This window comes from Molossus molossus, unplaced genomic scaffold, assembly GCF_014108415.1.
Source record: "Molossus molossus isolate mMolMol1 unplaced genomic scaffold, mMolMol1.p scaffold_m16_p_2, whole genome shotgun sequence".
Taxonomy (NCBI): domain Eukaryota; kingdom Metazoa; phylum Chordata; class Mammalia; order Chiroptera; family Molossidae; genus Molossus; species Molossus molossus.
Window position 1 is genome coordinate 73,284,934 of NW_023425355.1, and position 24,516 is coordinate 73,309,449.

Sequence of the window (24,516 nt, forward strand, 5' to 3'; positions counted from 1 at the left end):
CCCCTCCCTAGACAAAGTAAGTTGGAAGCCCTAGTGTGGGTCTTGGCATCTGAATATTTCAAAGATTTTCAAGAGACTCCAATTTGGAGCCAGGTTCCAAACCTGAGAACCCTGGTTCCATTCTCTTGTTTCTAGGGTAGAGATGTGACATCTGAAAAGGAAAACTAGATATTGCTATTTAATTCTCTAACTGAAAACCATAAAAGAACAGGCTGGATTTAGAGCTTTCAAGTGTTCATAAAGGAAAAGTGTCTCCCTCCATTCCTAGGGGGTGTCTTACAAACTGGGGAAGGCCGGCAAGTGAGTAGCAATGTCACAGTGGTTAAGGAGTACATAAACCACTGAGGCAGCTAGTTTGCATCAGTAGGCAGTGGAGGCTCCTTTGGCTTCAGAAATACTTGGAGGCTAAAGGCACTTCAGGAAGAAGGAGGGAGAGGTAAAAGCTAAGCATTCATGAGCTTTTTGTAAAGTGGGAAATAGGTATTTAGGTAATAGGTGTAGAGGGGTTTTCTGGAGTATTCTTGAAGCCAATGAGATAAAATAGGTTTGGCCCTTGTAACTAGTACTGAGACAGTGGAGTAAAGGGTATTCTAGTCTTCTTTTCCCCCCTTCATTTAATAGGTAGATAGATAAGAACTTTTATTGAGAACTTGGTGGTGAGGTAGGGAAACAGGAGGAGAAAATTAATGTTTGCTGGTAAGATGTCCTTCAAGAGGCCCTTGGTCATGAGGAAAACTTGACCTATAGCCTTGGATGGCTGCAGAGGGGCTTCTGCACAGCTGGTATTGACTGAAGACTGTGTGTTGGGGTCAAGAGAAAAACAGGGCTGGGCAGAGAGACCACAGACTCTGAGAACTCTTGTTGACTGTCCTCAAGGGCCTATTCAAGGTGTTATTGCTCAAATCAGGCTCTTCAATACTTTAAGGACTGTCCATTAAATGAGAGAAAAGGAGAAAAAAGGCAATGCACAGAGGTTTTGGGGGGCTAGGTTGGCAGTGTGGAACTTGGACTCTGTGTGAGGAAGGGAAAGTGTCCTTGGATGCACAAAGGCTGAACAAATTAGGACAGGATGCACAGGGTTTCAAAGGGGTGGCAAGAGGTTAATACACTGAACTTCAACCTGTAGTGTGTGGGAGCATCCTGGAATCTTTATGTTAACCTATCCTTATAGTTTAAAGGATAAGAATTTAAGTAAGGATCCTAAAATCCTTGTCCAAATGTACTGCTTGGTTGCATTTGTCTGTGGGAAAAAGAAAGAGGAGTGTTTCTAGGAGAGAATGAGGAGATGGGTGAACTCTAGGCCCTCACTGAGGAGAAGCAGTTGAATCGGGGAAGAGTTCACTCTCAGGACTGGAGAATTTGGGGTCACTTCCCTTGGGCTTCCTGAAGGCAGGCTGCTTATCCAGCTTAGCCTGGACTCACATGCCTTGCTTGGTTTGGTCCTGAAGTGCCCCCCAGAACTCAGTAATGCAGAAAGGATCAATAAACTCTGCATCTGTAGTCAAAGAAGAAAGACAATAAAACAATAACTCTCAGGGTTAGAGGTTGCCTAGTCACAGATTGATATATTCACAACTCTTTTCCCTCTCTCCTCGTCCCTTCTTTCTCCCCGAGGGTTCATCTTCTCTTGATTTTTTTTACTTTTTGCCTTTCTCCAAAGCCAAACTTATCCTCAGAAATAACTGAGGTGTGAGGCTGAAAAAAAAAAAAAAAAAAAACTGTGTCATGCATAATAAAACTTGAAAAATAGGATAGTGATGGTGGATAAAGCCCACCAGTAAAGAATGCCTAGCCTCTGCTGAGGCTGCTGTCCAATCCTAGTCAAGGGGTTGGCAACCTTTTTCTGTAAAGGATCAGATAGAAAATATTTTAGGATTTGTAGGCCATATTTAATCTTTGAAGCATAATCTCTGCCTACCCCTTCCTTCTCCTACTCCTTATTTTTCTACTTCTAACCCTTTAAAGATACACACACACACACACACACACACACACACACACACATTCTTGGCTTTTAGGATCTTACAAATGTAACAGGCTATTGGCCATATTTGGCTTGAACGTTGTCAAAACACATTCAAACTAGAAGTTACTCTAATTCACCTTCACCCCCACTCTGTCCTGTTTGGGGGTAGAGGAAACAAAATGGGGAGAAGGGAGGCATACATGTTTTGTTTTAATATGCAAGCCCTTTTTTCCCATACCCCAATTAGGAAAGAACTAAATGAGTGGCTCCAAACCAAATGCAAAATCAACAGGCAATTCAACTCTACAAAATGCTGTTTCTGAACTATATTAAGTTCCTTGAGAGTTGAAAAGGCTGGGGACAACATTTTTTTTAGTTGGAATTCTCACTCTCAGTTTGTACAAAGAAAACAGAATTCAGCTAATGTATTCTCTGCCCCAGCGAGAAAGGGAGGAGGAAGAGGGAATGGTGGAATAGGCCCAAACCAGGGAAATGGAGTTTGACAACAGATGGCTGGAAGGGGCCACAAACCTAGGCACCAAGGATGAGATCATTCCAGAAACCATTACGTAGTCCAGAGGTAATTTTGGGTGCAGGGTCTCTGTCTCAAAGCAAAAAACTGAATGAGCAAATACCTCAGGAAACTCAAATGTTTCTCTCCACTTGTTTAGGACCTGGAATCGTTTACATTTTAGAACTAATGGATCCTTTTGTAGCTAAAAGGAACTTATGTTCCTGTGTAAATGTGTGCTCCAGAATGTTAGGCAAGTTTCACACCTCAAATCCGTGCTCCTCATCCCACCTCTTCTGTTCTCTAAGAAAGAACTTGTAAACACAAGTCAAATGCATGATTGCATAGTTCTTCCTCTGCCTGGGTTTTCCTCTCTCTTTGCCTGGGCACTCTCTACCTAAAAGGGGTTCTGATCCTAAAGGAAAGGAAAGTCCTCTTCTAATGTGGCTTGTCCTTCTGGTATCCAGAGCCACTGCCAGTGTACTTTAGAGCCTGGAAGCTAACATCTAGGCTTCCTCAGAGTTGTAAAAGTACTCACTGGTAGCAGGAAGTGACTGGCCAAGACTACACTCACCATGAGCCTTGCACTTAGACTTGGCTGGTTACTGTGCACTGTCTACCTCCTAGGGTTTCACTCCATTTCCTGTATTTTCAGGTCTCTCTTCATAATCCCACACTGGATTCTGGTAACTCTAGTTCAACTCTCTGCTTTCCTTCTCCAGGTTCAACCTTATTTACTTCAGCCTGTGTCATTTATATATATAAATGTCTACATCTACACAGCCTTGATTGACAAGTACAATGAAAATGTTTCATTTATGTCTGGTTTGCATTTTATTACATTGGGCATCAATATGCCTAGGACTGCAGAGGACAAAGGAAGAACAGATTTTTAGAAAGGGTGTATTAACAATATCTGTTTATTCTATATTGAATTTTTAAAGTATTTAGAACTTATAATATATTTGTTAAATGGTGGGACTGTGGTGAAAACTCTGTTGTAGCTGACAAAGTCTGGAGCCCAAATGAGCAGTTGATGAGTATGTACAAAGGTCCTGGAGCTCCAGAGATACAAAGTTCAACTCAGCCTCTGAAACCAATTAAGAGCTTTTTTTTAGCATAAAAATAAAGAGGAGTTAAAAACATGCTATTTTCTCAGATATCTTCCCTCTTCATTTATTTTTTTCAATTGTGATTTGCAGTGTTTTTTTTGTTTGTTTGTTTGTTTGTTTGTTTTTTAAGACCTGGGACTCTGAACAGAGAGTGGGGATTTATGTAAAGAAAGTGTCATTTACCAGGAAACAATTAATGGCAATAATGGTGAGTTTCAAGGACATGTTTCAACTATAAACACTGTGCTACACTAAAAAGAGACAGGGGCACCAAATTCAGTGTCTTGAAATAATTCCCTTCCTGGATTCAAAGATTCATTTATTGAAATAAACCAGGAAGCATTGGCAAAACGGAAATTCGCTTGCTGGGTTTAAAGGGTCTTTAAAATGTTGCAAGAGTTACGTTGCTAATCTTTTCTAAATACAAAATAGAAGAAAAGACCTCAGTGTTTCCCTTGGATTTAAAGAAAATTGCTAGGTCTCCGACCTAGGATAATTTCATGTCTGCCACAGAAAATGAGTTTAGAAAGAAATCCTGCCTGATAACACAACGTGCTGTATGTGTTTTAATTTTTAGGAGGCTGGAGTGAAGAGAAAGGTGCTGCAGAGTGGGGCACTGAGTTATACAGAGAAACAATCTCTCCTGCCCCTACAGATGTTCTGTTTCCCTCCTGCTTCAAGATGAATCTCAAAATTCAGGCTCAAAAGCTTTGCTCATTTGGCAATAATCAGTATATTTGATTTTATTTATTGCTTCAGATTTGGGCGTGAAAATATTTTTTTTCCTATTTACTGTTTGAACTCAGTGTAAGGGAAAGGATCCCAATATATTTCCTGACCATACAGACACTTGAATATTTAGACTAGACCACATACAACTGGGGGACGAATAAAAGAGATTTATTGGTTGATTTATGCCGCCTAATACACATATAAACCACAGTAAGCCAAAACTTCCGAGAAAGCATCAATTATAGCGTAAAATAAGATCCTCGATCCGATCCCTGGGTTCAAGCTGCCAAGCTCTGCCCAGCCCAACCCAGTGAGTCCTTTCCCCACCTGAGAAACGAAGAAAGTAGAGCTCTTTTCTGCCTTTGCCGCACCCTGTGTGCAGGAAAAACTTTTTTGTGCTCTCCTCTTTCAGCCACCATTCTGCTCTCTGATTCAGCTCCCTCTCCCCCAAATTCTTCCTAGGGCCTCTGAAAAGTAGTTGAGGGGTGGGAGCTGCAGGTAATTAGGAACCTTTCTCATTATTATTGACGCACGCGAGTGGTTTGCAGTGGGGGCGGATTTGTTTTCACAGGCGGTAACTTGCTATATTTGGAGATATTTTTGTTTCTATCAAGTTTCAAGGGTCAAGGTTCCCCCTTCCCCGAAAGGAAATCTCCACCCAACACAAATAGAATTCGAAATGGCTTGCCTCTGCCTTGCTGTTCACAAAGACGCCAGACGAGTCCTTCTGGCGGCATCTGGAGTCCCTGCAACCCACCGAGGGATGACACCTTCCCAAAGTCGCAACCTTTGGCTGGTTCGGGCTGCCCTAGGCATGGCTCCACCGCCCGGAGTTTTGGCCTGGCTGAATTGCTTCAGGTGGGTCCCTTAACAAGCAGCTCCCCTCCCCACTTCTTGGTTGATGATCTAATTGAATTATGTCTTTTTTGTTCCGATAACTACGGGCACGTGCTGGAGGCAATTAATTATCGGAATGTGGCTATATCAAAACGGACACTAGGCACCGGGTAGGTCAGCGGCGACAACATCCTCCCGCCCTGTGATCCAGACACCTCCCCACAAAGGGGCAGGTTGGACTTCTTTGGCAGCCCTCTTTCTTCTGCCCCGCTCTCAGCTGCCCGCCCTGACTCCAAAACACGCAAGGCCCATGGTTCTCGGGATAACTGGCTGGGCTCCCTGGAAACTCCTGGCCCAGCTAGGGCTCAACAGCCACCGTCTCCGCCCCGGAGCCTTGAGAATCGCTTTCCTCCGGACTGGCACCATGAGAAAATTCATACTTTTTCAAACCAACTACCCGCCCAGGGTCCATGGAGGTTGATGGGTGGTGGAGCGAGGTAAAGGAAAGGAAGAATATAAAGGAAAAAGTGAAAAGAAAAAATAAAAAGGGAAAAAAAAAAGCTATCCTCCCTTTTTGTAAACTTGACTCCAGAGAATTCATTTGCATAATTTAGGCGTATTTGTTCTTCTCTGAAACCACCTCCCTCTTCTCACCCAAAGAAACCCTCTGCTGAGCGGACACTGAAACAATTCTTCGAGAGCCAGTTCTCAGTAAACGTAATAATTTAAGTTAGCAGGGAACTCACCTTCCAACCTGGGGAGAAAGCTCTGGAGGTAGAGGGAGAATTGGAGCGAGTTTGATAGGAGGGTTTGACTACGGTAAGGGTGCTACCATCATGTCTCCCCGAAGCAAACGGGCTAAGAAAGAAGGTGGAGTGTTGGCCAGGTCAAGCGGTTTGGGGGGCAGGAAGTGAAAGGCTGCAGTTATAAAGCGCTGCTTGAGGCGGTCTCTCCTAGCGCCTCTGAACTTGATCAGATGTTGTTTCCTACAGAGAGATGGCGACCAGGGTATAAGGCAGCCTCAAGGTTTAGACTTTGGGGCTTGGCCCTGTTAGGGATGTGGCAATCACAGCCATCGTTCTCTCCGTCTTTTCTTTCCACTCTCACTCTCTAGTAAATGTCTTTCTAGACCCCCCCCCCCAAAAAAAAGTGGATTCATAGCCTTCTCTAAATCTAGTCATTATGTCCAAAAAGACCTTGCACCAGACAGGAGGAGGAAGTGATCCCACACATAACCCTGGAAACTAAATCCTTAAGGGATAAGAAGCCCCCTCACTGCTCCAGGAAGAAGTAAAAGAGAGCAAAGCCTTAGTTGTTCCAAGGGGGGTAAACTTTCATCTCAGTCTTTATTCCCACCCCCAACTTTTGCTTTTGAAAATGTTGAGAATTCGAAGCTAATTAGCCCTGTGGTTTGAAAACTGCAGGGATCCTGCTTGTGTTTAGTGAGTTTGCTATGTGGTGTAGTTTGTTGTGTGCATGTTTTGTGTACACCGCCTACGTGTATTCTGTGAATGTTCAGCATTTATGTTTGTGCGTGCATTTGCTGTGTTATATGAGTGTATTTACTTTGTTGTGTGCCTGTTTACTGTATTTTTGTGCAGTTCGTTGTGTTATTGGGTTGTGCGCTCACTGTTTAGTTGTGTGCCTGTTTAGTGTGGTGTGTTGCGTGCATGTTTCCTGATGCGTGGGCGAGTTTACTGTGTTATATGTTTGCTGTGTTGTGTCTGGTGTGTTGTGGGGGGAAAGGGGACAGTGGCGAGTATAGCCACTACTCACAAACTAAAGACTCAACGCTGGTTAACACGGAAGAGAGATCAACTCTAATTGTAACAGTTTCTCTTGGTTTGGGTATCGACCGCCGGCAGCAGCTCAGGGCACAGACGGAGAGCTGGCCAGCCTCAGTTCGGGGTCTCTGGATCATCAGGACCTATAGTGGTGTGTGGGGGGACTCAGCCAGTGGGCGCTCGCCAAAGAGGTACAATCTCGGGGAGGTGAGGCGCCGCACTGACAGAGGGAATAATCTTCGAGGGGCAACGAGTTCATTTGGTCAAAGCGGGCACAGCGCGCAAGAGGGATGCTTGCCCGCTTCGGTACCGAGTCAAGACAAGGAGAGGCCCGACTCCGCCCCTCAGGTCGCTAGCTGGAGCCTGGCTCCAGTTCCCTACAGCAGAGCAAGCCTACTTGTGGCCGCCGAGCCACTGCCGCCTCACCTGCCAAATGCCGGACCATGGCCCAATCAGAGGCGGTCTCTCAGCGGAGGCTGCCATGTTCACCACGCCGCGCTGCCAATCAGTTTGGCGGCGGCCAATGGGCTGCAGTGCCGGGGGTCAGGTGACCACAGGCCATCTGGCTTCCCATTGGTGCGTGCCGCACGGCCTCTCGCTCGGTTTTTGTGAAAGGACTGAGTGATTGACTTTGTCAGTCCAAGGACATTACTCTGCAGGGGAAGAGGCTGTGACTCGCGCAGTGAGCTGCGCGGACCGAGCCTGCCTCCAGCCCGCTGCCAGCCTGCCGGCCGCCGTGCGCTGGCTCTGTTATTTAACCCAGCCCAGCCGGGAGGCCCCAGTGGAGGCAGCCTCCTGGCCCTGCGGTTGTACTCTCCGGGAAAGGAGGGTTGCCTGGGACAGAATTGGCAAACTCCACCCTCTACTTGTTATTTTGCTTATTTTTCTTTGTGAACGCCTGTTAATTTGTTAAACCAGATCTAGTCCCAGAATCTTTCTCCTCCCTTCCCCTCTCCTCCTTCTACCCTCCTCCCCACTCCATCTCCTTATACTTCCCCTTCTCCCTTCTATCCTTCTGCAGGAGCCTCTCGCAGCGACGGAAAGTTGCAGTCCCTGGTACTGCTTTGAGGGTCTGCCAGCAGTGTCCAATTGCCTCCACCCCTCTCCGACTTCTCCTTCACCCGCACCCTCGCTAATTGCTGCCCGATCGCCTGTGCCCAGGACGTCCCACCCATGACGATGCTCCTGGATGGAGGCCCACAGTTCCCCGGGCTGGGAGTGGGAAGCTTCGGCGCGCCGCGCCACCACGAGATGCCCAACCGCGAGCCGGCGGGCATGGGGCTAAGTTCCTTCGGGGACTCGCCTCACGCTGCCGCCTCCGCTGCCTTCAAACTGAGCCCCGCTGCAGCTCAGGATCTATCTTCCAGCCAGAGCTCTGCGTTCACGCCACAGGGTTCGGGTTATGCCAATGCCCTGGGCCATCACCACCACCACCATCATCATCACCATCACCACATCAGCCAGGTGCCCAGCTATGGCGGTGCCGCCTCCGCTGCCTTCAGTTCCACGCGCGACTTTCTGTTCCGTCAGCGCAGCTCCGGGCTCGGCGAGGCTGCCTCGGGTGGCGGGCAGCACACTCTCTTCGCGGGTTCGGCGAGTGGTCTGCACGCTTCAGCTGGCATCCCTGAGCCCCCAAGCTACCTGATCTTCCCCGGACTGCATGAGCAGAGCACCGGGCACCTGTCGCCTACAGGGCACGTGGACAACAACCACGTCCACATGGGGCTGCGCGGGGAGCTCTTTGGCCGTGCGGACCCGTACCGCACGGTAGCCAGCCCGCGCACGGACCCCTACACGGCCGGCGCACAGTTCCCTAACTACACCCCCATGAACGTGAACGCGGGCGTGAACGTGGCAGCCCACCACGGACCTGGAGCCTTCTTCCGTTACATGCGGCAGCCCATCAAGCAGGAGCTGTCTTGCAAGTGGATTGAGGAGGCACAGATAAGCCGGCCCAAGAAGAGCTGCGACCGGACCTTCTGCACCATGCATGAGCTGGTAACACATGTCACCATGGAGCATGTGGGGGGCCCGGAGCAGAACAACCACGTCTGCTACTGGGAGGAGTGCCCCCGCGAGGGCAAGTCCTTCAAAGCGAAGTACAAACTAGTCAACCACATTCGAGTGCACACTGGCGAGAAGCCCTTCCCATGTCCCTTCCCCGGCTGTGGAAAGATCTTTGCCCGCTCCGAGAATCTTAAGATTCACAAGAGGACCCACACAGGTAAGGGGAAAGGGCGGCCGGCACAGGATTCACTGTGGCACTTCGCCCTGAAGCTGACATTCAGCGAGCGCTCCTGGCCAAAGAGAGTGGCGATCTCCCTCCTGGGCCTTTGGGAAAGGAAGCGCTGTCAGTGACCCTCCATCTTTCGCCTTTCCCGTCCTGCAGCGCTTTTGGTCACTAGTAACTTTCCGGGCAGGCGGCTCTGTGGTTTTTGAACTAATTGGAACCGTCTCGAGCCCAGGAACAAACTGGCGTCGCCTCTTTTTGTCTCCCTTTCTGGGCTACTGTGAAGGGACTCCGAAAGTGTTGAGAGCGTATTGCTTACAAGCAATTTAGCTTTCGGCACACATTTGGGAAAGGAAACCATAGAAATGCTAATGAAAGCTAACTTTAGCTTACTTCCAGTCTTTTTACCCCTGATCCGCAAATCTCCCAATTAAAACATACTTTTGTCAAACTATTTTGATTTGGAGTTCCAGGTTCAATTCAGTCCTACCGGAGGAAAGCTAACGTAGAAAACGCATCACAGTTGCGTGATTTTCTCAGAACATCTTGTAAACAGTCCGGGGTCCTCGGATGTATATAGTTTTCTTTTTGAACGTTAAGTACCACAAACCAGGCTTTTAAATAATGGGTTTAGCAAAATCGCTGCATTTGAAAGAGGCAAATTAACAGGTACAAAGAGGGAACTGAACGGGATTGTCCTGTCTCCGGTCCATTGTGCCGCCCGGGATTGACTCCATCGCCTAGTGGTAGAATGTAGCCAGGCATTGGGAGCTCTGGGCCGGGTAGGATGGAACCACAATTTAGGGGAAACTTTGGAGGAGCCCTGGACTTTCCCACCCTGCACAAGAACAAAGGGACACTCAGGTTCTGGACCAGCTCTGCCCTACCCCGCCCACCACTTCCAAACTGGTAGGGTGAACCAGCACTCTGCATTTTTCTCCAGGGAAAAGAGAAGCTATAGCCGCCCCCCAGTAGGCGCTCCCTCTCCTGGAAGTTCACCGGGCGCTGTCTTGCGCTGCTCGGCTCTAGGAAGCTTCTGGCCCTGACCATATTTTCCCCTCTTTGTGTTTTTGCCTTTTGCAGGTGAGAAACCTTTCAAATGTGAATTTGAAGGCTGTGACAGGCGCTTTGCCAACAGCAGCGACCGCAAGAAGCACATGCATGTGCACACCTCCGACAAGCCCTATATCTGCAAAGTGTGCGACAAGTCTTACACGCACCCGAGTTCTCTGCGCAAGCACATGAAGGTAATTACCTCTTTATTAGCGGTCAGCGGTTTATAAACACTAGGCCCGGTCTTGGAAAGAAGCGCCCGCGCTGCTCACATTGTATCCTCCAAGTAAAGTCCGATTTGCTCCAGTGGTGACACCTTGAACCTATTTTGCTCTCTTCCCTGAAGCGGGAGGGGGTAGAGCACTGTGGGGACGAGTAGGGAGCGGAGGGAACAATCGGTTGTTTATTAGGAAGCTCTAACCGAGCTCGCCAGGGCTTGAGGTTGCAGTGGCTGCTTCTTCCCAGCTCAGCCCGCAGTAGGAAACAAGAGTGCCGGCGCCTCCGAACCCGGGGGTGGGTGGTTCATTCTCTCTCTAGCTTCCCATAAAACAATAGGGCCAAGAATCGAAGTCTGATTCCCACGGAGTTTTCTGAGACCTCGCAGCACCTAGGGTGCCTGCGCCACCTTTCTCTGTACCTGCTTTCCCAAGCCAAACTGGGTTTGGTGGAACCTGGGCCCGGGAATATTTTATAAGGCTCCAAGGACCAAGTGCTTATGCCACTTCATCCACGGAGAAAGCATTGTTGAAGAAGCATGAATAATACAGTGCTTTATTTCTTTTCCATAAGCCAATATCAGGACTGAAACTGTTTTGTTAGTGAACATCAAGTTTTCTAGATATAGGTAATATGGAAATTCAAAACAAACAAAATCAGCAGCATTTCTCTTTTAAGTGGTCATTGGGTGGTCTTGCTCTTACAGTGCTTGAATTCTGCTCTTGTTTTTGCTTGCACAATGCCGGTTGGAATTATATTCATTATAATATATACATGTTAATTTTAGGTTCATGAATCTCAAGGGTCAGATTCCTCCCCTGCTGCCAGTTCAGGCTATGAATCTTCCACTCCACCCGCTATAGCTTCTGCAAACAGTAAAGATTCCACTAAAACCCCTTCTGCAGTTCAAACTAGCACCAGCCACAACCCTGGACTTCCTCCCAATTTTAACGAATGGTACGTCTGAGGAAAAACACAAACACAAACCCTGTTAACCATAGGATGGACCAAATGTATTTTAAAAAGAAAACTGAGGCCAATCTAATGGAAATGGAGTTTTAAGGCAACAGACCATATATAGGGCTACATCTTGTTCACTGTAATTTCCAGGAAGGTTTCTGGGTAAGATCCAAAAGCAGTCATCCCCTTTTCTCAGGAATAGGAAATAAATATGTTTTGGCATTTGAAGAATTAAAACAATTTGTTCACTGCTTTTTTCCCGTTCTCTTGCTCTCTGCACACCCCATCCCTAAAACTCCTTCAGTTCATTTTAACACGTGTCCTGATTCTTGAGAGGAAGTTACAGAAGGCTTGGTGGTGGTGATGTTAATCTGATGGAAATTCTTTGCTTCAGTGGTGATTGTGTAAATCCTCGCAGTCTTAAACCATGCCAAAGTCCTGTTATGTCTTGAACTTTTCCTCAAAGCATTGCTCTTGTGAATGTATTTTTGTCTAATGGGCTTAAAACTGTTCAGTATGTTTTTCAGGCTGAGGATGTGATGTTACTGGACACCGATTGTGACATTTAGTATACAGTTGCCTTTTGTAATAACTTTTTTTTTTGTAAATACATATCCATTGATGCTGTATTTATCATTGTAATTTAATTATTGCTACAAGTGCTGGAAATTGAACAATATTTGTGGATAAATGTTTTCTAACAAAGTATGTACAGCTTTTGATTATAACTGCTTTAGCATTAAATTTTATTATTTGAAAGAAGAACAAAATTTATAATTTTTGAACCAACCACTGACTCCTTTCTCTTGTTTTGTAACAGTCTTCTAAAAAAGACACGAGCAAATGAATCTTGTTTGTTGGTATTTATAACTCATTCAGATCCCTTTTTTAATTATTAAATTATTTTTCTACTGCGGTATGGATTCCTTACAGTGTCAATTTCCATCTGGTATGGATTCCTTACAGCGTCACTTTCCATCTGGTAAGACCCTCCTTTCTTTATCTGTAGCTCAGATGGTTCTTTAACTGTGGGTTTAAATATGTTTGTCCCCAATTTTTGGCATGCAAATCAAATATTACTGCTCAATTCAATTAGTGGCCATGACATCTCAATCTTGACTGAGAAGCTGGACTTAATCATCCCTGCCCTACAAACATAAGGTAACCTAATGAGTTTTATGTCCCTTAGTTTTTTATTATCTTACATAAAATGAACATTGGAGCAGGATGCATGTTTCTATTCTATTGAGAGATCACCCATATACCTATATATATTTGTATCTATGATTTATCTAATCTGCCTATCAAATCTATCTAGCTATCTATATATTTTTTTAAAGTAAGCATATGTCTGAAACAGTGGTGATGAGTAAGGCCAGTTGAGCCATGCTAATTTACTATTAAAGTGCTTCTTTTAAAAAAACAGTCCATTTACAATTTTGAAAGGGAAAGGCTGATCTGTCTTTGCTGTATATAGTTCAATTAATAATTTTCACAATTATTCATAACATTTTATAGTGGTGTAATAACTGCAATGGTGCTAAAATGATATTATGGAAGGAAAAGCATTTACAAAATATGTATTTTTAAAGTTCATGGTTTGTAGGCAAAGATGTTAAGAGCATTGTTTTTATTAAAATCAATACAATGAAAAATGGTTGTTTGCTTTGTAATAAAATATTAACAATACATTTAATCTTCAGTGAAGCAACTCATTTGGACAAACAATTATTTTACAGTTGTTATATGAAAAAGAAACTGCTTACTATTTTGGAGTGTTGTAGTGGGTAAAGTACTAAGAATTTTTTTTACTAACATAGGGTACTATTTAATACTGAGAGCCCAATCTCTGTATGAATAACCAGCTTGCAAATCAGTAAATAATATGGTGGAGATAAGGAATTGTAAAGAATTTAGAAATGTAATGAATAGGCTTAAGTACCCTCCTTCTCTTGAAGGGGCAATGCTCCAGGTTTTTTGGTGGCAGTCAATTTGGTATTATACATTAATCATTTTGAAATCCAGAATTTTGTTTATTGTTATTTTTGAAAAAAAAAACAAAACGTCTTGGCACATCTTTTTAATGTTTAAATAAATCAACCTAAAATTGAAATGCTTAGAACTGATGATTAAAATAAAATTCGATTCCCTGAATACAGTTGAAGCAGTGTATTTTAAGTTTTCTACTGATGTTTGTCAACAGACAATTATTTATTCACAGTTTCTAAATGCAAATTGTTTTGGAAGTAATTTTTTTGTTTGTGGAGAAGTTTTTTTTTTTTTGTACTTTACTTCACCAATAGAGAAAGCGCAGGCCTGAATGCCATGAACACAATTTGGGATGACTTCACAAGTGATGAGCAGGTAACCTGGTCAGTCTACATACCACTGCTACCCCAGACAATCTATTCTTGACCTTGACATTGAGAGTGCTGGACCAAATTCTTGTTTCAGGATTTTTCCTTCACTTCAAACCAAAGAGTGTTTTAAATGCTCAGCACATTTTCAGAAAGTTTATATTCATAAAATTGGCTGAAAATGTGTTCAAACTGAAGTCTAAATAGTGTTTTTCTTCTGAAATATTCACTGAACTTCAACAGTTTACTGTTTTCTTCATGAATTCCTTCTGTACCCTCACCGCAACGTAAACCTAACCTTAAATAGGAGTAGAGTAATGGGTTGGATGCAAGGTTCTCTCAGAAACTTACTCCCCCCCCCCCTTACATATATCAAATATCTCAAGAGGCATCAAGAAGAGTTTCATCTTTCCTGAGTAGGCTTGAAATTACTCTACCAAAAACTTCACAGTAAAGCATTGTGTTCTAAGACGGGGAAATGGCAATTAACAATGATGATAACCAGTATTAAAGTATTGTAAAAATTTTGCCCTTCTACACGATTTCCTCTAATTTGGGTGTAGCATCATATTTGTCAAATAGTCTATATCCTGTGCCCTTGTCATTTTTTGCAAAGAAAAGCTTATTTTAGTAGAAAACTTTTAACAGATTTTCTTTCTATTATCTGACTCTGGGAGTGCATGTTTACATTCTTGAATTTTCAGAAAATATTTTAAAAGAACAAGCATTCCCCTACCCCCAATAAACAAAACCTTTCCATCCTAGATCCTAAAGATGAATCAGCTGGAAACCATTGCATGTTATTTGGGTTTAAAGAAATATTCCTCTAATTTCATTCTTGCTCCTGATAAGACCTTTGTTAAAAGTCCATTATCTTTCAAAATGGGTGGTTTAGCTTAAGATTTCCACTGTTGGCTGGGGAAGGGGGAAGTGTGTATTTTCATACAGAAAGAAATTTGGCCTTTATCCAGTCTGGAACCTTAAAGATCAAGGTTCAGGGTAAGCAAAGCAGTCAGTCTTAACTACTTGGAGAGTTGAAGAGCCAGTGGGGACTTGACAGCCTCTGCTCACAAAGCCTCCAAGGCAAGTTGTGTTCAGGAATTCCTTGTCCCTCCCCCCTTCTTGTTGTCTGCTGTTTCCTTATCCGCTGGCTCCCTCTCCTCCTCCCAAAACCCCTTTCCCCAACCATGAAAAAAGTCTAAGGGTTTCTTTCCACTCAAGTTTCTCAAGGAATCGACACCTGTGTGCCCTTGGCAGCTAGGTTGGTTTTCTCTCGGGCTGTCTGACCCTCTAGGCTCAAGTTTTCAGTCGGGATTTGCCCGCGGTGAGACCAGGCATTCTGGAAGTCGAGGTGCCCACACCAAGCTCTCCAAGTCCCTGTCGAAGTTCTTGCCTGGGGGAGGCGACCTCATTTTCTAAGGTCAATTCTCTTGCGGTCTCGGCCCGCTGACCCTTTGACCTCCACCTACAGGGCCCTTGGAGGCCTTAAACTGGCGGTTGCCCTGGCTTCGAGGACGCTTCGCGCCCCATCGCCTCCTGGCCTCATTAGGTCGACTGGACTGTAAAGCAGGAATCAGCCGCTGCCTAATCCGGACCTGGGGTCAATACGAGCCCAAACAATGGTGAGCTTTCGTAGTGTTGGCCACAAACTTTGTAATCCATTTATTTTCTTAAGGTGGGGATGGAAAGCAGCGAGGGAGGGAAATGTTCCTAGCTCCCGGGGCTTTTAAACCAGTGTCCTCGCCTTCAGCCTTCCTATCTCTTCTTAGTGTTAGGGATTGGAAGGGGTGGTGAGGCCCGGGGCCTGGTTGGCAGCTCCCTAGAGGGGCTGTTCCCGCGAGGGGAACAGACTTTGAAGTGAGTTTTTAGCGCTCACTCCTGAAAGCCGAGCCAAGGCCAGAGCTGGGACCCGCTGGGAGGAAAGAGGAGGCTTGGCCCTGGCCTCGACCCCTCCCCCGCTCGCCCTAGCTCGGGCCTTTTCAAGCCGTGGCCAGGGAGGGCCCGCCTCCTCCCCACTCCGTGTTTTCGCCGCGCGCAGGCGCACACTCCGCAGCCGTCGGGTAGGATTTTGCTGCGAGGTGGTGGGGGCAGAGTTGAAAGCAGCTTTGCAGCGCTATGGCCTGCACTGAGCCGGGAGTGGAAAGAGAGGTGTGGAAAAAGGGGGCTTGGTTTTAGGGCGGCTCTGGAGTTGTGAACAAGGCAGCCGGATGCGAACGCCCGCGGAGGGCAGGGAAGCTCAAACAGCGGGCTGCAGAACTGTCTTGTGGTTTAAACTCCCTTGTTATTTCCTAGCTCCGGGCGCCTGGCAGGAGAATGGGGGTCATGGCGACCGAAAGCAAAATTGTTAAAAAACAGAAGTAAAGAAGTTATTCCGGGGCATTTTGGAAGAGAGAACTTGACGAGCCTTCTGGAGGTTGGGATTCTCAGGGGGTCTTGGACATGAAACCCGCCAGAGGCCAAGACAACCTCAAGTCCCTACTTGAAACCTCGGGGCCTCCTCGGGGGGAATATAATTTTGAGTTATAGTGCCCGGAGATTCCACAGCACCTTACAGTCCTTAAAAATGCTAATGAGTGGACAGACACTGTGTTCTCTTCTAGGACAATGGAAAAGCCTATGAAGGGAGCACCTAGGCACCTTTCCCCAGGCCCCATTTTCTCTATCTAATTTAAACCTGGGCCTATGAAAAATGGAACTATCGAAGCTCTTGTGCGTTCTCTAACAACTGGTGGTCTTACGTGAAGAAAAATAAAAAGGCCACAGTCCAGAAACTTTCATTCAGCTTTTGCTTAACTGTCTTAATGCTGCGTGCATATGAAAGAACCCCTCTGGTAGTTCTGGGATCTTGAGATCTTTTTTTTTTTTTTTTTTTTTTTTTTTTTTGCAGACAAATGCTGCAGATTTAATGAAATGTGGGTTTAAAATTGTGGCTGTTGACCACCCCGACACCCCCGCCCCCCACTCTTGTAGGAAAGTAAGACAAGTAAGAAGCAGGGATTCTTTCAGGTTGGGTGTTTTTCAAGGCCAGCAGCTAGCTACCCAAAAAGTCAACCTCCTCTGGCCGACCACTGTCAAGCATTTGGGTTCCTGAGGGTGTGGGGCAGTTTCTGTAGGCCACTTTGGGGAGGGCCCCAGGTGGGTGGGCAGGTCATTAGCAATTCTGGCCCAGATCTAGAGGAAATCTGCAAAAACAGAGCCTTTATCTGCAGAGAACAATTGATAGGGTTGTCTTTCCTCCTTTTCAGTGCACAAAGAATACAGCTTTGGAGAAAGAATTTGGAATATGCATTTAAGTTGTGGTTCTTTGCTGAAAACCCATGGGCAATTAAAATAATCATGCTCTGTAGTTCTTTTCTGCCCTTTTCTTATGTGTGATTGATTCCTTCAAGTCAATGGGACAGCAGACAGTTTGGAAACTTGTCCTGAAATAGCCACCAAACAGATCTTTCTGTTTTTTCCCCTTTGGGTAAAATTTCCTTCCAGCCACTCTCCTATACCTTCCCAATTGGCCTGTGGTATTGACTGGCATCTTTGAAATAACAGAAAGTAGATGGTGCTTGTTGTATACTTCATTTTTCTAAGCTGTAATTTGAACCCTGAGGTTTGACATTTTTCCTGGTTAAAGCTCTTGGTACCATAAGTGTGAAAAGTGAAAAGTTCATTCACTTGAATTAATGGTTAAGCAATTTGTTTCTCTTTAAAAACTACAGAGCCCAGATCGTCTTTTAAATTGACTTTAATATCAAGCTGGTGGGGTAGCTCAGTTGGTTTATAACATCGTCCCAAAATGCCATGGTTTCGGGTTTGATCTCCTGTCTGGGCACACAGAAGAAGCAAACAGTGAGTATATGGGTACTATCTCTCTCAAATAAAAAAATCAAGCTAGAGATGCACAAATGAACTGTCTCCCCTGGATAACTGTGGTGTTCTTTGGGTCATTTGATATGGTAAAAGTCTGGTCAACTTTCATAGGAGTTAAGTGAATGGACTTTCTGCAAAATTGGATGAATGGTAAATGGATAGAACTCATAGTTGTTTGAATAATGACTCTAAAGGGCACTGTTTTTCCCACTGAGGTTTGGTTTCTATGATAACTATTGAAATTAACAGCTTGCAAAACAGTTTTCAGAAATCATTTAAATGGGGGAGTGTTCAGAGCATTTGAACTAAGAGTAACTTAACACAAGAGTAAAACTTCTTTGAATAAGATTGGAGAAATTCCTTTTTTATTTAATCTGTTAAAACTAAAGAAAATATCTTTCTTAATTTTTTCTTTATTCATTTTATTTATTTTTTTAAATTAATTTATTCATTTTGTTACAGATGTTTCTCCTTTTCCCCCCACTGATTCCCCCCTCCCCTCCTCCCCACCCTGTCCCCAGCTTTGTTGTCCATGGACTCTTTATTGATTTTAGAGAGAGAAGAAGAGAGAGGGAGAGAGAGATAGAAACATCAATGATAGAGAACATCAATTGGTTGCCTCCTGCACACCCTCCACTGGGGATTGGTCCCACAACCTGAGCATGTGCCCTGGCTGGGAATTGAACCTGTGACCTCTTGGTGCATGGGTCGATGCTCAACCACTGAGCCATATCAACCAGGTGAAAATATCTTTCTTTAAAAGTCACCTATCAAAGCAAACTATTTTGTATTGTTTTAATGTGGTGGCAGTTCAGCCTGTTTACAAATCTCATAAATAGAGAGAAATGTGTGCTTTACACTAACTGTAAAATTAGCCTTCACAAAATGGCAAGTTTATAATATTTTATCTTTAATAGGATGTATATGTTATCTGTTGTGTTTTGTTAAAACACAGACTATGTAAAGACCATTTGAAACATACAGTGGCCCGGCTGGTGTGGCTCAGTGGTTGAGCATCAACCCATGCACCAAGAGGTCACCAGTTTGATTCCCGGTCTGGGCACATGCCCAGGTTGTGAGCCCAGTCTCCAGTGGGGTACATGCAGGAGGTGGCCAATTGATGTTCTCTCTCATCGATGTTTCCATCTCTCTCTCCCTCTCCCTTCCTCTCTCTCTAAAATCAATAAAGAAAAAAACAATTAAAAATCAATATACAGTGTGAAAAATAACAGGTTCCATAGTGTTTTATTGTAAATTAGCATTTAAAACAAAATTCAGTAACATTTTATTAAATTTTTCTAATAGTAAATGTAACCTGTTTTGAGCTATCTGCAGTTCACTTTTTGTTTTTTGTTTTTTGTCAGTGTTGTCCTGCTTGGTATCCTGGGCAGTCTCTAATTCCTGAAGAAGAACTTGATACTGACCTTGGTATGCAGCAGCCAGCCCTCCATAACACTACCTGTGCTAAATGCAGGGTTAATGCCCAACATACTGTGCAAGAAATGATTTACTGATGAGGTTTCAAAGAAAACCAGGTCAATTATTTGTGTTACCTTGAAATGATTATTTTAAGAGTAGTAGCTTCTTCCTTAGGTATAAAAAGACTATTTTTTTCTTTTGGTGTATTTCAATCTGTGTTGAGCAATTGTTTGTGAAATGAAAAAGCAAAACAGCTCCTGCCCTGAATTGTAAATTGGAGGATGGAGGTGCAGACTGCTGGTCTGTTTCATTACCCAGTATGTATTACCTCATGCATTGTGTTGACCTTGTTGAAAATCTCTTTCAAATATCTGCATTCCACCTGTAGAACTAAAGTGTTTAAAAATAGAAGTATGGATGCTTGTTTCATTAATTTTATATGTTTGTGTTCAAAAAGCAATACACAGGATTCCTACAACTGTTGTTTGACCTAAATAAACTATTTAAATTATTTTTGTGATTATTGTTTTATTGCAGTGATGCCTGTAGCCTCTAAATAACCTTGATTAACCTGTTGAATTGGGACAACTTATATTCTATTCATATTTCTTATAATATAGCTGGGCTTTCACTAAGCAATAAACTTAGAAGGGGGGGGGGACAACCCACTGATCAAATCTCAACCAACTGTTTTGAGCTCTCACTGTTTTCCTGGAGGTACTCAGCCAGGTGTTGGGGAGGTTGGAGGAAGAATTCAGAGTCAAGGATTGATTAGGATGATTAGAAGGAAGAACTGGAAGACAGAGTTTAGAGAGAAAAAAATAACATTTGAACACCACTATTTGGATGAGAGAGAGAAAGATAAAGCTGAAGATAACTTCAAAGGGGAAAGGAGGGCCTCTGGAGAGGAGACATTGCAGTACAACCCATATACATTATCCAGAAGCCTCAAAGTAGTTCATGGGGCAGACAACTTTCATTTATTGATTAGAACATATAGAATCATGGGATATAGGTGTTATTAAGACACAAGTTGTCATTAATTAACTATAATGTTAGAGAAGATGAAGACACTTCAGAGAAATTCTTGAAACTAGATATTTGATTTCTCATTTTAAATTTAACTCCTATAATCTAATCAAATATGTGAGTGGTCATCATTCCATTTATTTGACATGATTATACCATGATGAGTTATTGTAAAATTGCAGCCTGATAGAGTATATTTCTATTGGTTCTTTAGATCCAGTGTTATTAAGATTTCTAAATACTGATGATACTGCAATTTTTAAGTAAAGTGGAAACTACTCATCTCCCTCTGATTTTTGATGATTGTTTATTTTTGTATTACCCATAATGATGTTGGTAGAATTGTTTGTTTTAAAGAAAAAAACTGTTCTTTCAGACAGATGGTGTAGTATTATAACAGGATTATTTTTAAAGCCCTTGGAAAGGTAAACTACAAAGTTATGTATGAGTCAGCTGCACCATGATAATATACCTCCTAGGTTTATTCTAAGAATTAAACAAGAAAATGCCCATAAAGAGTCTGCCACAGAGAAAGAACCTGGAACAGAATCAAATGTTAATTCCCCTTTTTCCTGCTTGCAGGTAGCTTTTGTTTTGGGGAAGTTTCTTTTTTTTTTTTTTTTCTTTATTGATTTTTTTTTTTTTTAAAGAGAGAGAGGAAGGGAGAGGGAGAGATAGAAATATCAATGAGAGAAAACATCAGTTGGCTGCCTCCTGCATGATCTCCACTGGGGATTTGGCCTACAACCTGGGCACGTGTCCTAATGGGGAATCAAACCTGCGACCTCTTAGTTCATGGGTCAACGCTCAACCACTGAGCCACACCGGCTGGGCGAACTTTCTTATTTTTAACACTATAGAATATTTTACTGAAAACGTATAGGATTTGTACTGGGGTGCAAATGAATGCAATTTTCAGAAAATAGATGGAGACTTAAGGGCATATGAGGAATGCAGCATTTCATAAGCACAATCACTAGATCAGGCACGTGGGTTTATGAACATAGCTTTGAATATTTAACCACATAAAGTTAAAATGTTATTAAATGCCTGTTGTTCATTATCTTCCATTGAATACACTTATTCTTAGATAAAAATAAGTTTTGTACTTAAAATCTGTAAACTTAGTAATTTAATGGTTCAATTTAATTTGGTAAAACTTTTACTTTAGTCAACAGCCTTATTTTTACTGTATTTAAATTAAATGACAACTTTACAATGTGAAAATTAGCATCTGCATTTAACAAAAATGTGAAATTTTATGATATCTTAAATCATTCTGTTTCCCACTACTACATTTATGTTAGTATTACGCAAGTGAGACTGTAGAGTAATGAAACTGATTTTCTTGTGGGCCTTATAAGCTAGTTCTGAAAGCAATTTTCAAAGAAGAGTCCCTGAAATGTTTTGACCAATGTCAGCATCCTTAGAATAAGTTTACAGACCCCCTAGGTGATGACTTTACTTAGGATTAAAAGAACAAAGCAAACAACAGTATTATTACTTTGTAGCCATACTTTTGGTTTTATTATGTTTTAAACGGATACCCTGATTACTTTATATTAATAAAATTGAAGCTTGACTGAAAATGTAGAAATGATGTATTGCAGCATTATAAAATGTATTTTTCTCAGTTATAGGTCTACTTATGCAGTAAAACAAAACAAAAACAGCAATACACTAAGCTCTTCTCAGATGAACTGAGTGGAGAGACTTTTTTCTTCCCACTGATGTTGAGACCTTGGAGTTTTACACAAAGTCTGTACTACTAAATGATAATGACTTTTGTACAGAGGCCTGGAAAATTTTTTTTCATTATTCTTTTCTTCACTGGCTTATAACCTTTGTCATTCTGGTTCTACCTATATTAAATAACCAATTTCAAAATTGATGTTAGAAGATGGTGGCGGGCAGGACCGAAGGAGGGTGAGTGCATGAGAGAGTGAGCTAGTGTGTGAGAGAGGGTGAGTGGACATGAAAGTGGATGACTAAACTTGTGCAGTGCAGAGACATGGAGCAGAAGGTTTCTGTGCTGTGGATGGGAGCAGCGGTTACTGCGGTAAGTGGCTCTTTAGGGCGCTTCTTCCTGCACCACAGGGGAGTCCCACCATTTTGGAAGATCCCTGGTCTTCCCTGGGAGGAGGCAGTGGGAGCAGCTGGGTCCCAGCAACCTGAGCCCATCAGTGCACCTGGCACCATCAGACCAGTGGGCACCCTGTGTCAACATAAACCAGTGCACAGTAGTGAAGCTTCCATGGTGCCAGTTGTGGAAATGTAAATAGCCAGGAGCCCAGCACTATCCCCTGCAGGAGCAGCCTGATCAGAGTTGAGATATACCCCCAGCAACAGAGGCTGGGGAGCAGACATCCATCCCTAGGCAACAGAAGCACAGACCAGCATCAGAGAACAGTCCCCAAAAACTATAGCAAAGGCTGAACAGGAGCTGAGCCCCACTGGGTAGAAGCACTACCCAGCCACCAGTATTAAGACCTGGGGCTTCATAGGGACCTGTGCAACACAGCTGCCCACTAGAGCAGTGGGAAGCCATAGATCCAGAGGGACCTGTTTGACCCAGTGGCCCACAAGTCCAGTGCGGAGCAGGGGCTCTAAAGGGGCCAGTGCAATTCAGCTCCGCATGGGATCAGCAGAAAGCAGAGGCTCCAACAGAGCCTGTACAATTTAGCTGCCCACAGGTATGGCTGGGAGCTGTGGCTCAAGAGGAGCCTGTGTCACCCAGCTACCCAAAATACGGGCAGGGAGTGCAGTTTCAGCAGGGCCTGAGCAATACAGCTACAGGAGGTACCACAAACCAGCAGGAAACACAGCTTCAGAGGGGCCCACACAGTCCAGCAGCAGCACCTACCAGGGCACACCAATGCCAGCTCCCAGTAGTCAATCTTCCAGGATCCACAACAGGCAAGAGGTGACATGCAACAGAAGAGTCTGGGAGGCATACCAGCCTTATTTGATGTACAGTGAGCTGCCAACAATCCAAACATCCCTCACTGGGTTTAGAGCTACCAGACAGCTAAAATGGGGAGACAAAGAAACAACACCCAAAGGAAATAAAAAGATGAATCACTAGAAAAAGAACTACATGAAATAAAAGAAAATGTGTCAGATAAAGAATTCAAAGCAATGATTTTAAGGGTGCTCAACCAATTTGGTGAGAACTACAAGCAACTTAATAAGAATTATGAAGAGCTCACTGAGAACTACTTCAGCTTTAAAAATGAAGATAGAAGATATGAATAAAAATCTACACGAAATAAAGAATGACATAGCTGATATGAAAAATACCTTAGAAGGGTTCAATAGTAGATTAGAAGAAGCTGAAGACCGAATCAGTGACTCAGAAGACAAGGTAAAGAAAAACACTCAAATAGAGCAGCAAAAGAAAAAAAAAAAAGGTTGAAAAGCAGGAGGAGAGTTTAAGAAAGCTGTGGGATACTACAAAACGTAACAACATTTGGGTTATAGGGATAACAAAAGGAGCAAAATCAGAGAAAGGAATAGAGAACCTGTTTAAAGTAATAATGACAGAAAACTTCTATGAACTTATGAAGGAAAAAGTCACACAAATCCAGGAAACACAGAGAGTCCCAAGCAAGATGAACCCCAGAAGACCCACAGCTAGACACATCATAATTAAAATGGCAAACATTAATGACAAAGAAAGAATCTTAAAGGAAGCAAGAGAGACAGAATTACCTGCAAGGAAGCTCCCATTACACTGTCAGCTGATTTTTCAATAGAAATGCTGCAGGCCAGAAAGGAGTGGCATGAAGCAAGGCAAGGGTCTGAATCCAAGACTACTCTATCCAGCAAGGCTATCATTCAAAATCAAAGGAGAAATGAAGAGGTTCACAGATTTTTTAAAAAGCTGAAGAAATTTACCGCCACCAAACCAGCACTATAAGAAATGCTGAAGGGACTGTTGTAAGAAGAAACAGAGAGAGAGAGAACAGGCATACAATTAAAATGACAACTAATAATTATCTATCAATAATAACCTTAAATGCAAATGGCTTAAATGCTCCAATCAAAAGACATAGGGTAGCTGGTTGGATAAAAAAACACAATCCATTATATGCTGTCTACAAGAGACCCACCTCACAACAAAAGACTTACACAGGATAAAAGTGAAGGGGTGGAAAATTTTTCAAAGAAAATGGAAAAGAAAAAAAGGTGGTGTAGCAATACGGATATCTGACAAGATAAACTTCAAAATGAGGGCCATAATAAGAAACAGAGAAGGTCACTACATGATATTACAAGGACCAATCCAACAAGAGGATATAACCCGAGTAAACATATAAGCACCAAGCACAAGAGCACCAAAATACATTAAAAATCTTCTGGAAGACTTCAGTGGAGACATAAATAGCAATGCAATCATAGTGGGTGATTTTAACATGCCACTGACACCACTGGAAAGATCTTCTTGAC

At 43.4% G+C, this 24,516-nt stretch overlaps 1 protein-coding gene across 2 annotated transcripts; it reads left to right on the forward strand.

The window, feature by feature from the left end:
* The first annotated feature begins 7,576 nt into the window (after positions 1–7,576).
* ZIC3 (Zic family member 3) lies at positions 7,577–19,549 on the forward strand. Of its 2 annotated transcripts, none has more exons than XM_036271378.1 (3): positions 7,577–9,166; positions 10,256–10,419; positions 18,984–19,549. In XM_036271378.1, exons 1-3 carry the CDS (start codon positions 8,116–8,118, stop codon positions 19,131–19,133), a joined length of 1,365 nt encoding a protein of 454 aa, XP_036127271.1. In that variant the 5' UTR covers positions 7,577–8,115; the 3' UTR covers positions 19,134–19,549. The 2 variants fall into 2 exon arrangements, with proteins under 2 accessions (XP_036127271.1, XP_036127270.1); XM_036271377.1 differs by lacking the exon at positions 18,984–19,549 and adding an exon at positions 11,229–12,182 and having other exon boundaries at positions 7,973–9,166.
* Positions 19,550–24,516: the final 4,967 nt, after the last annotated feature.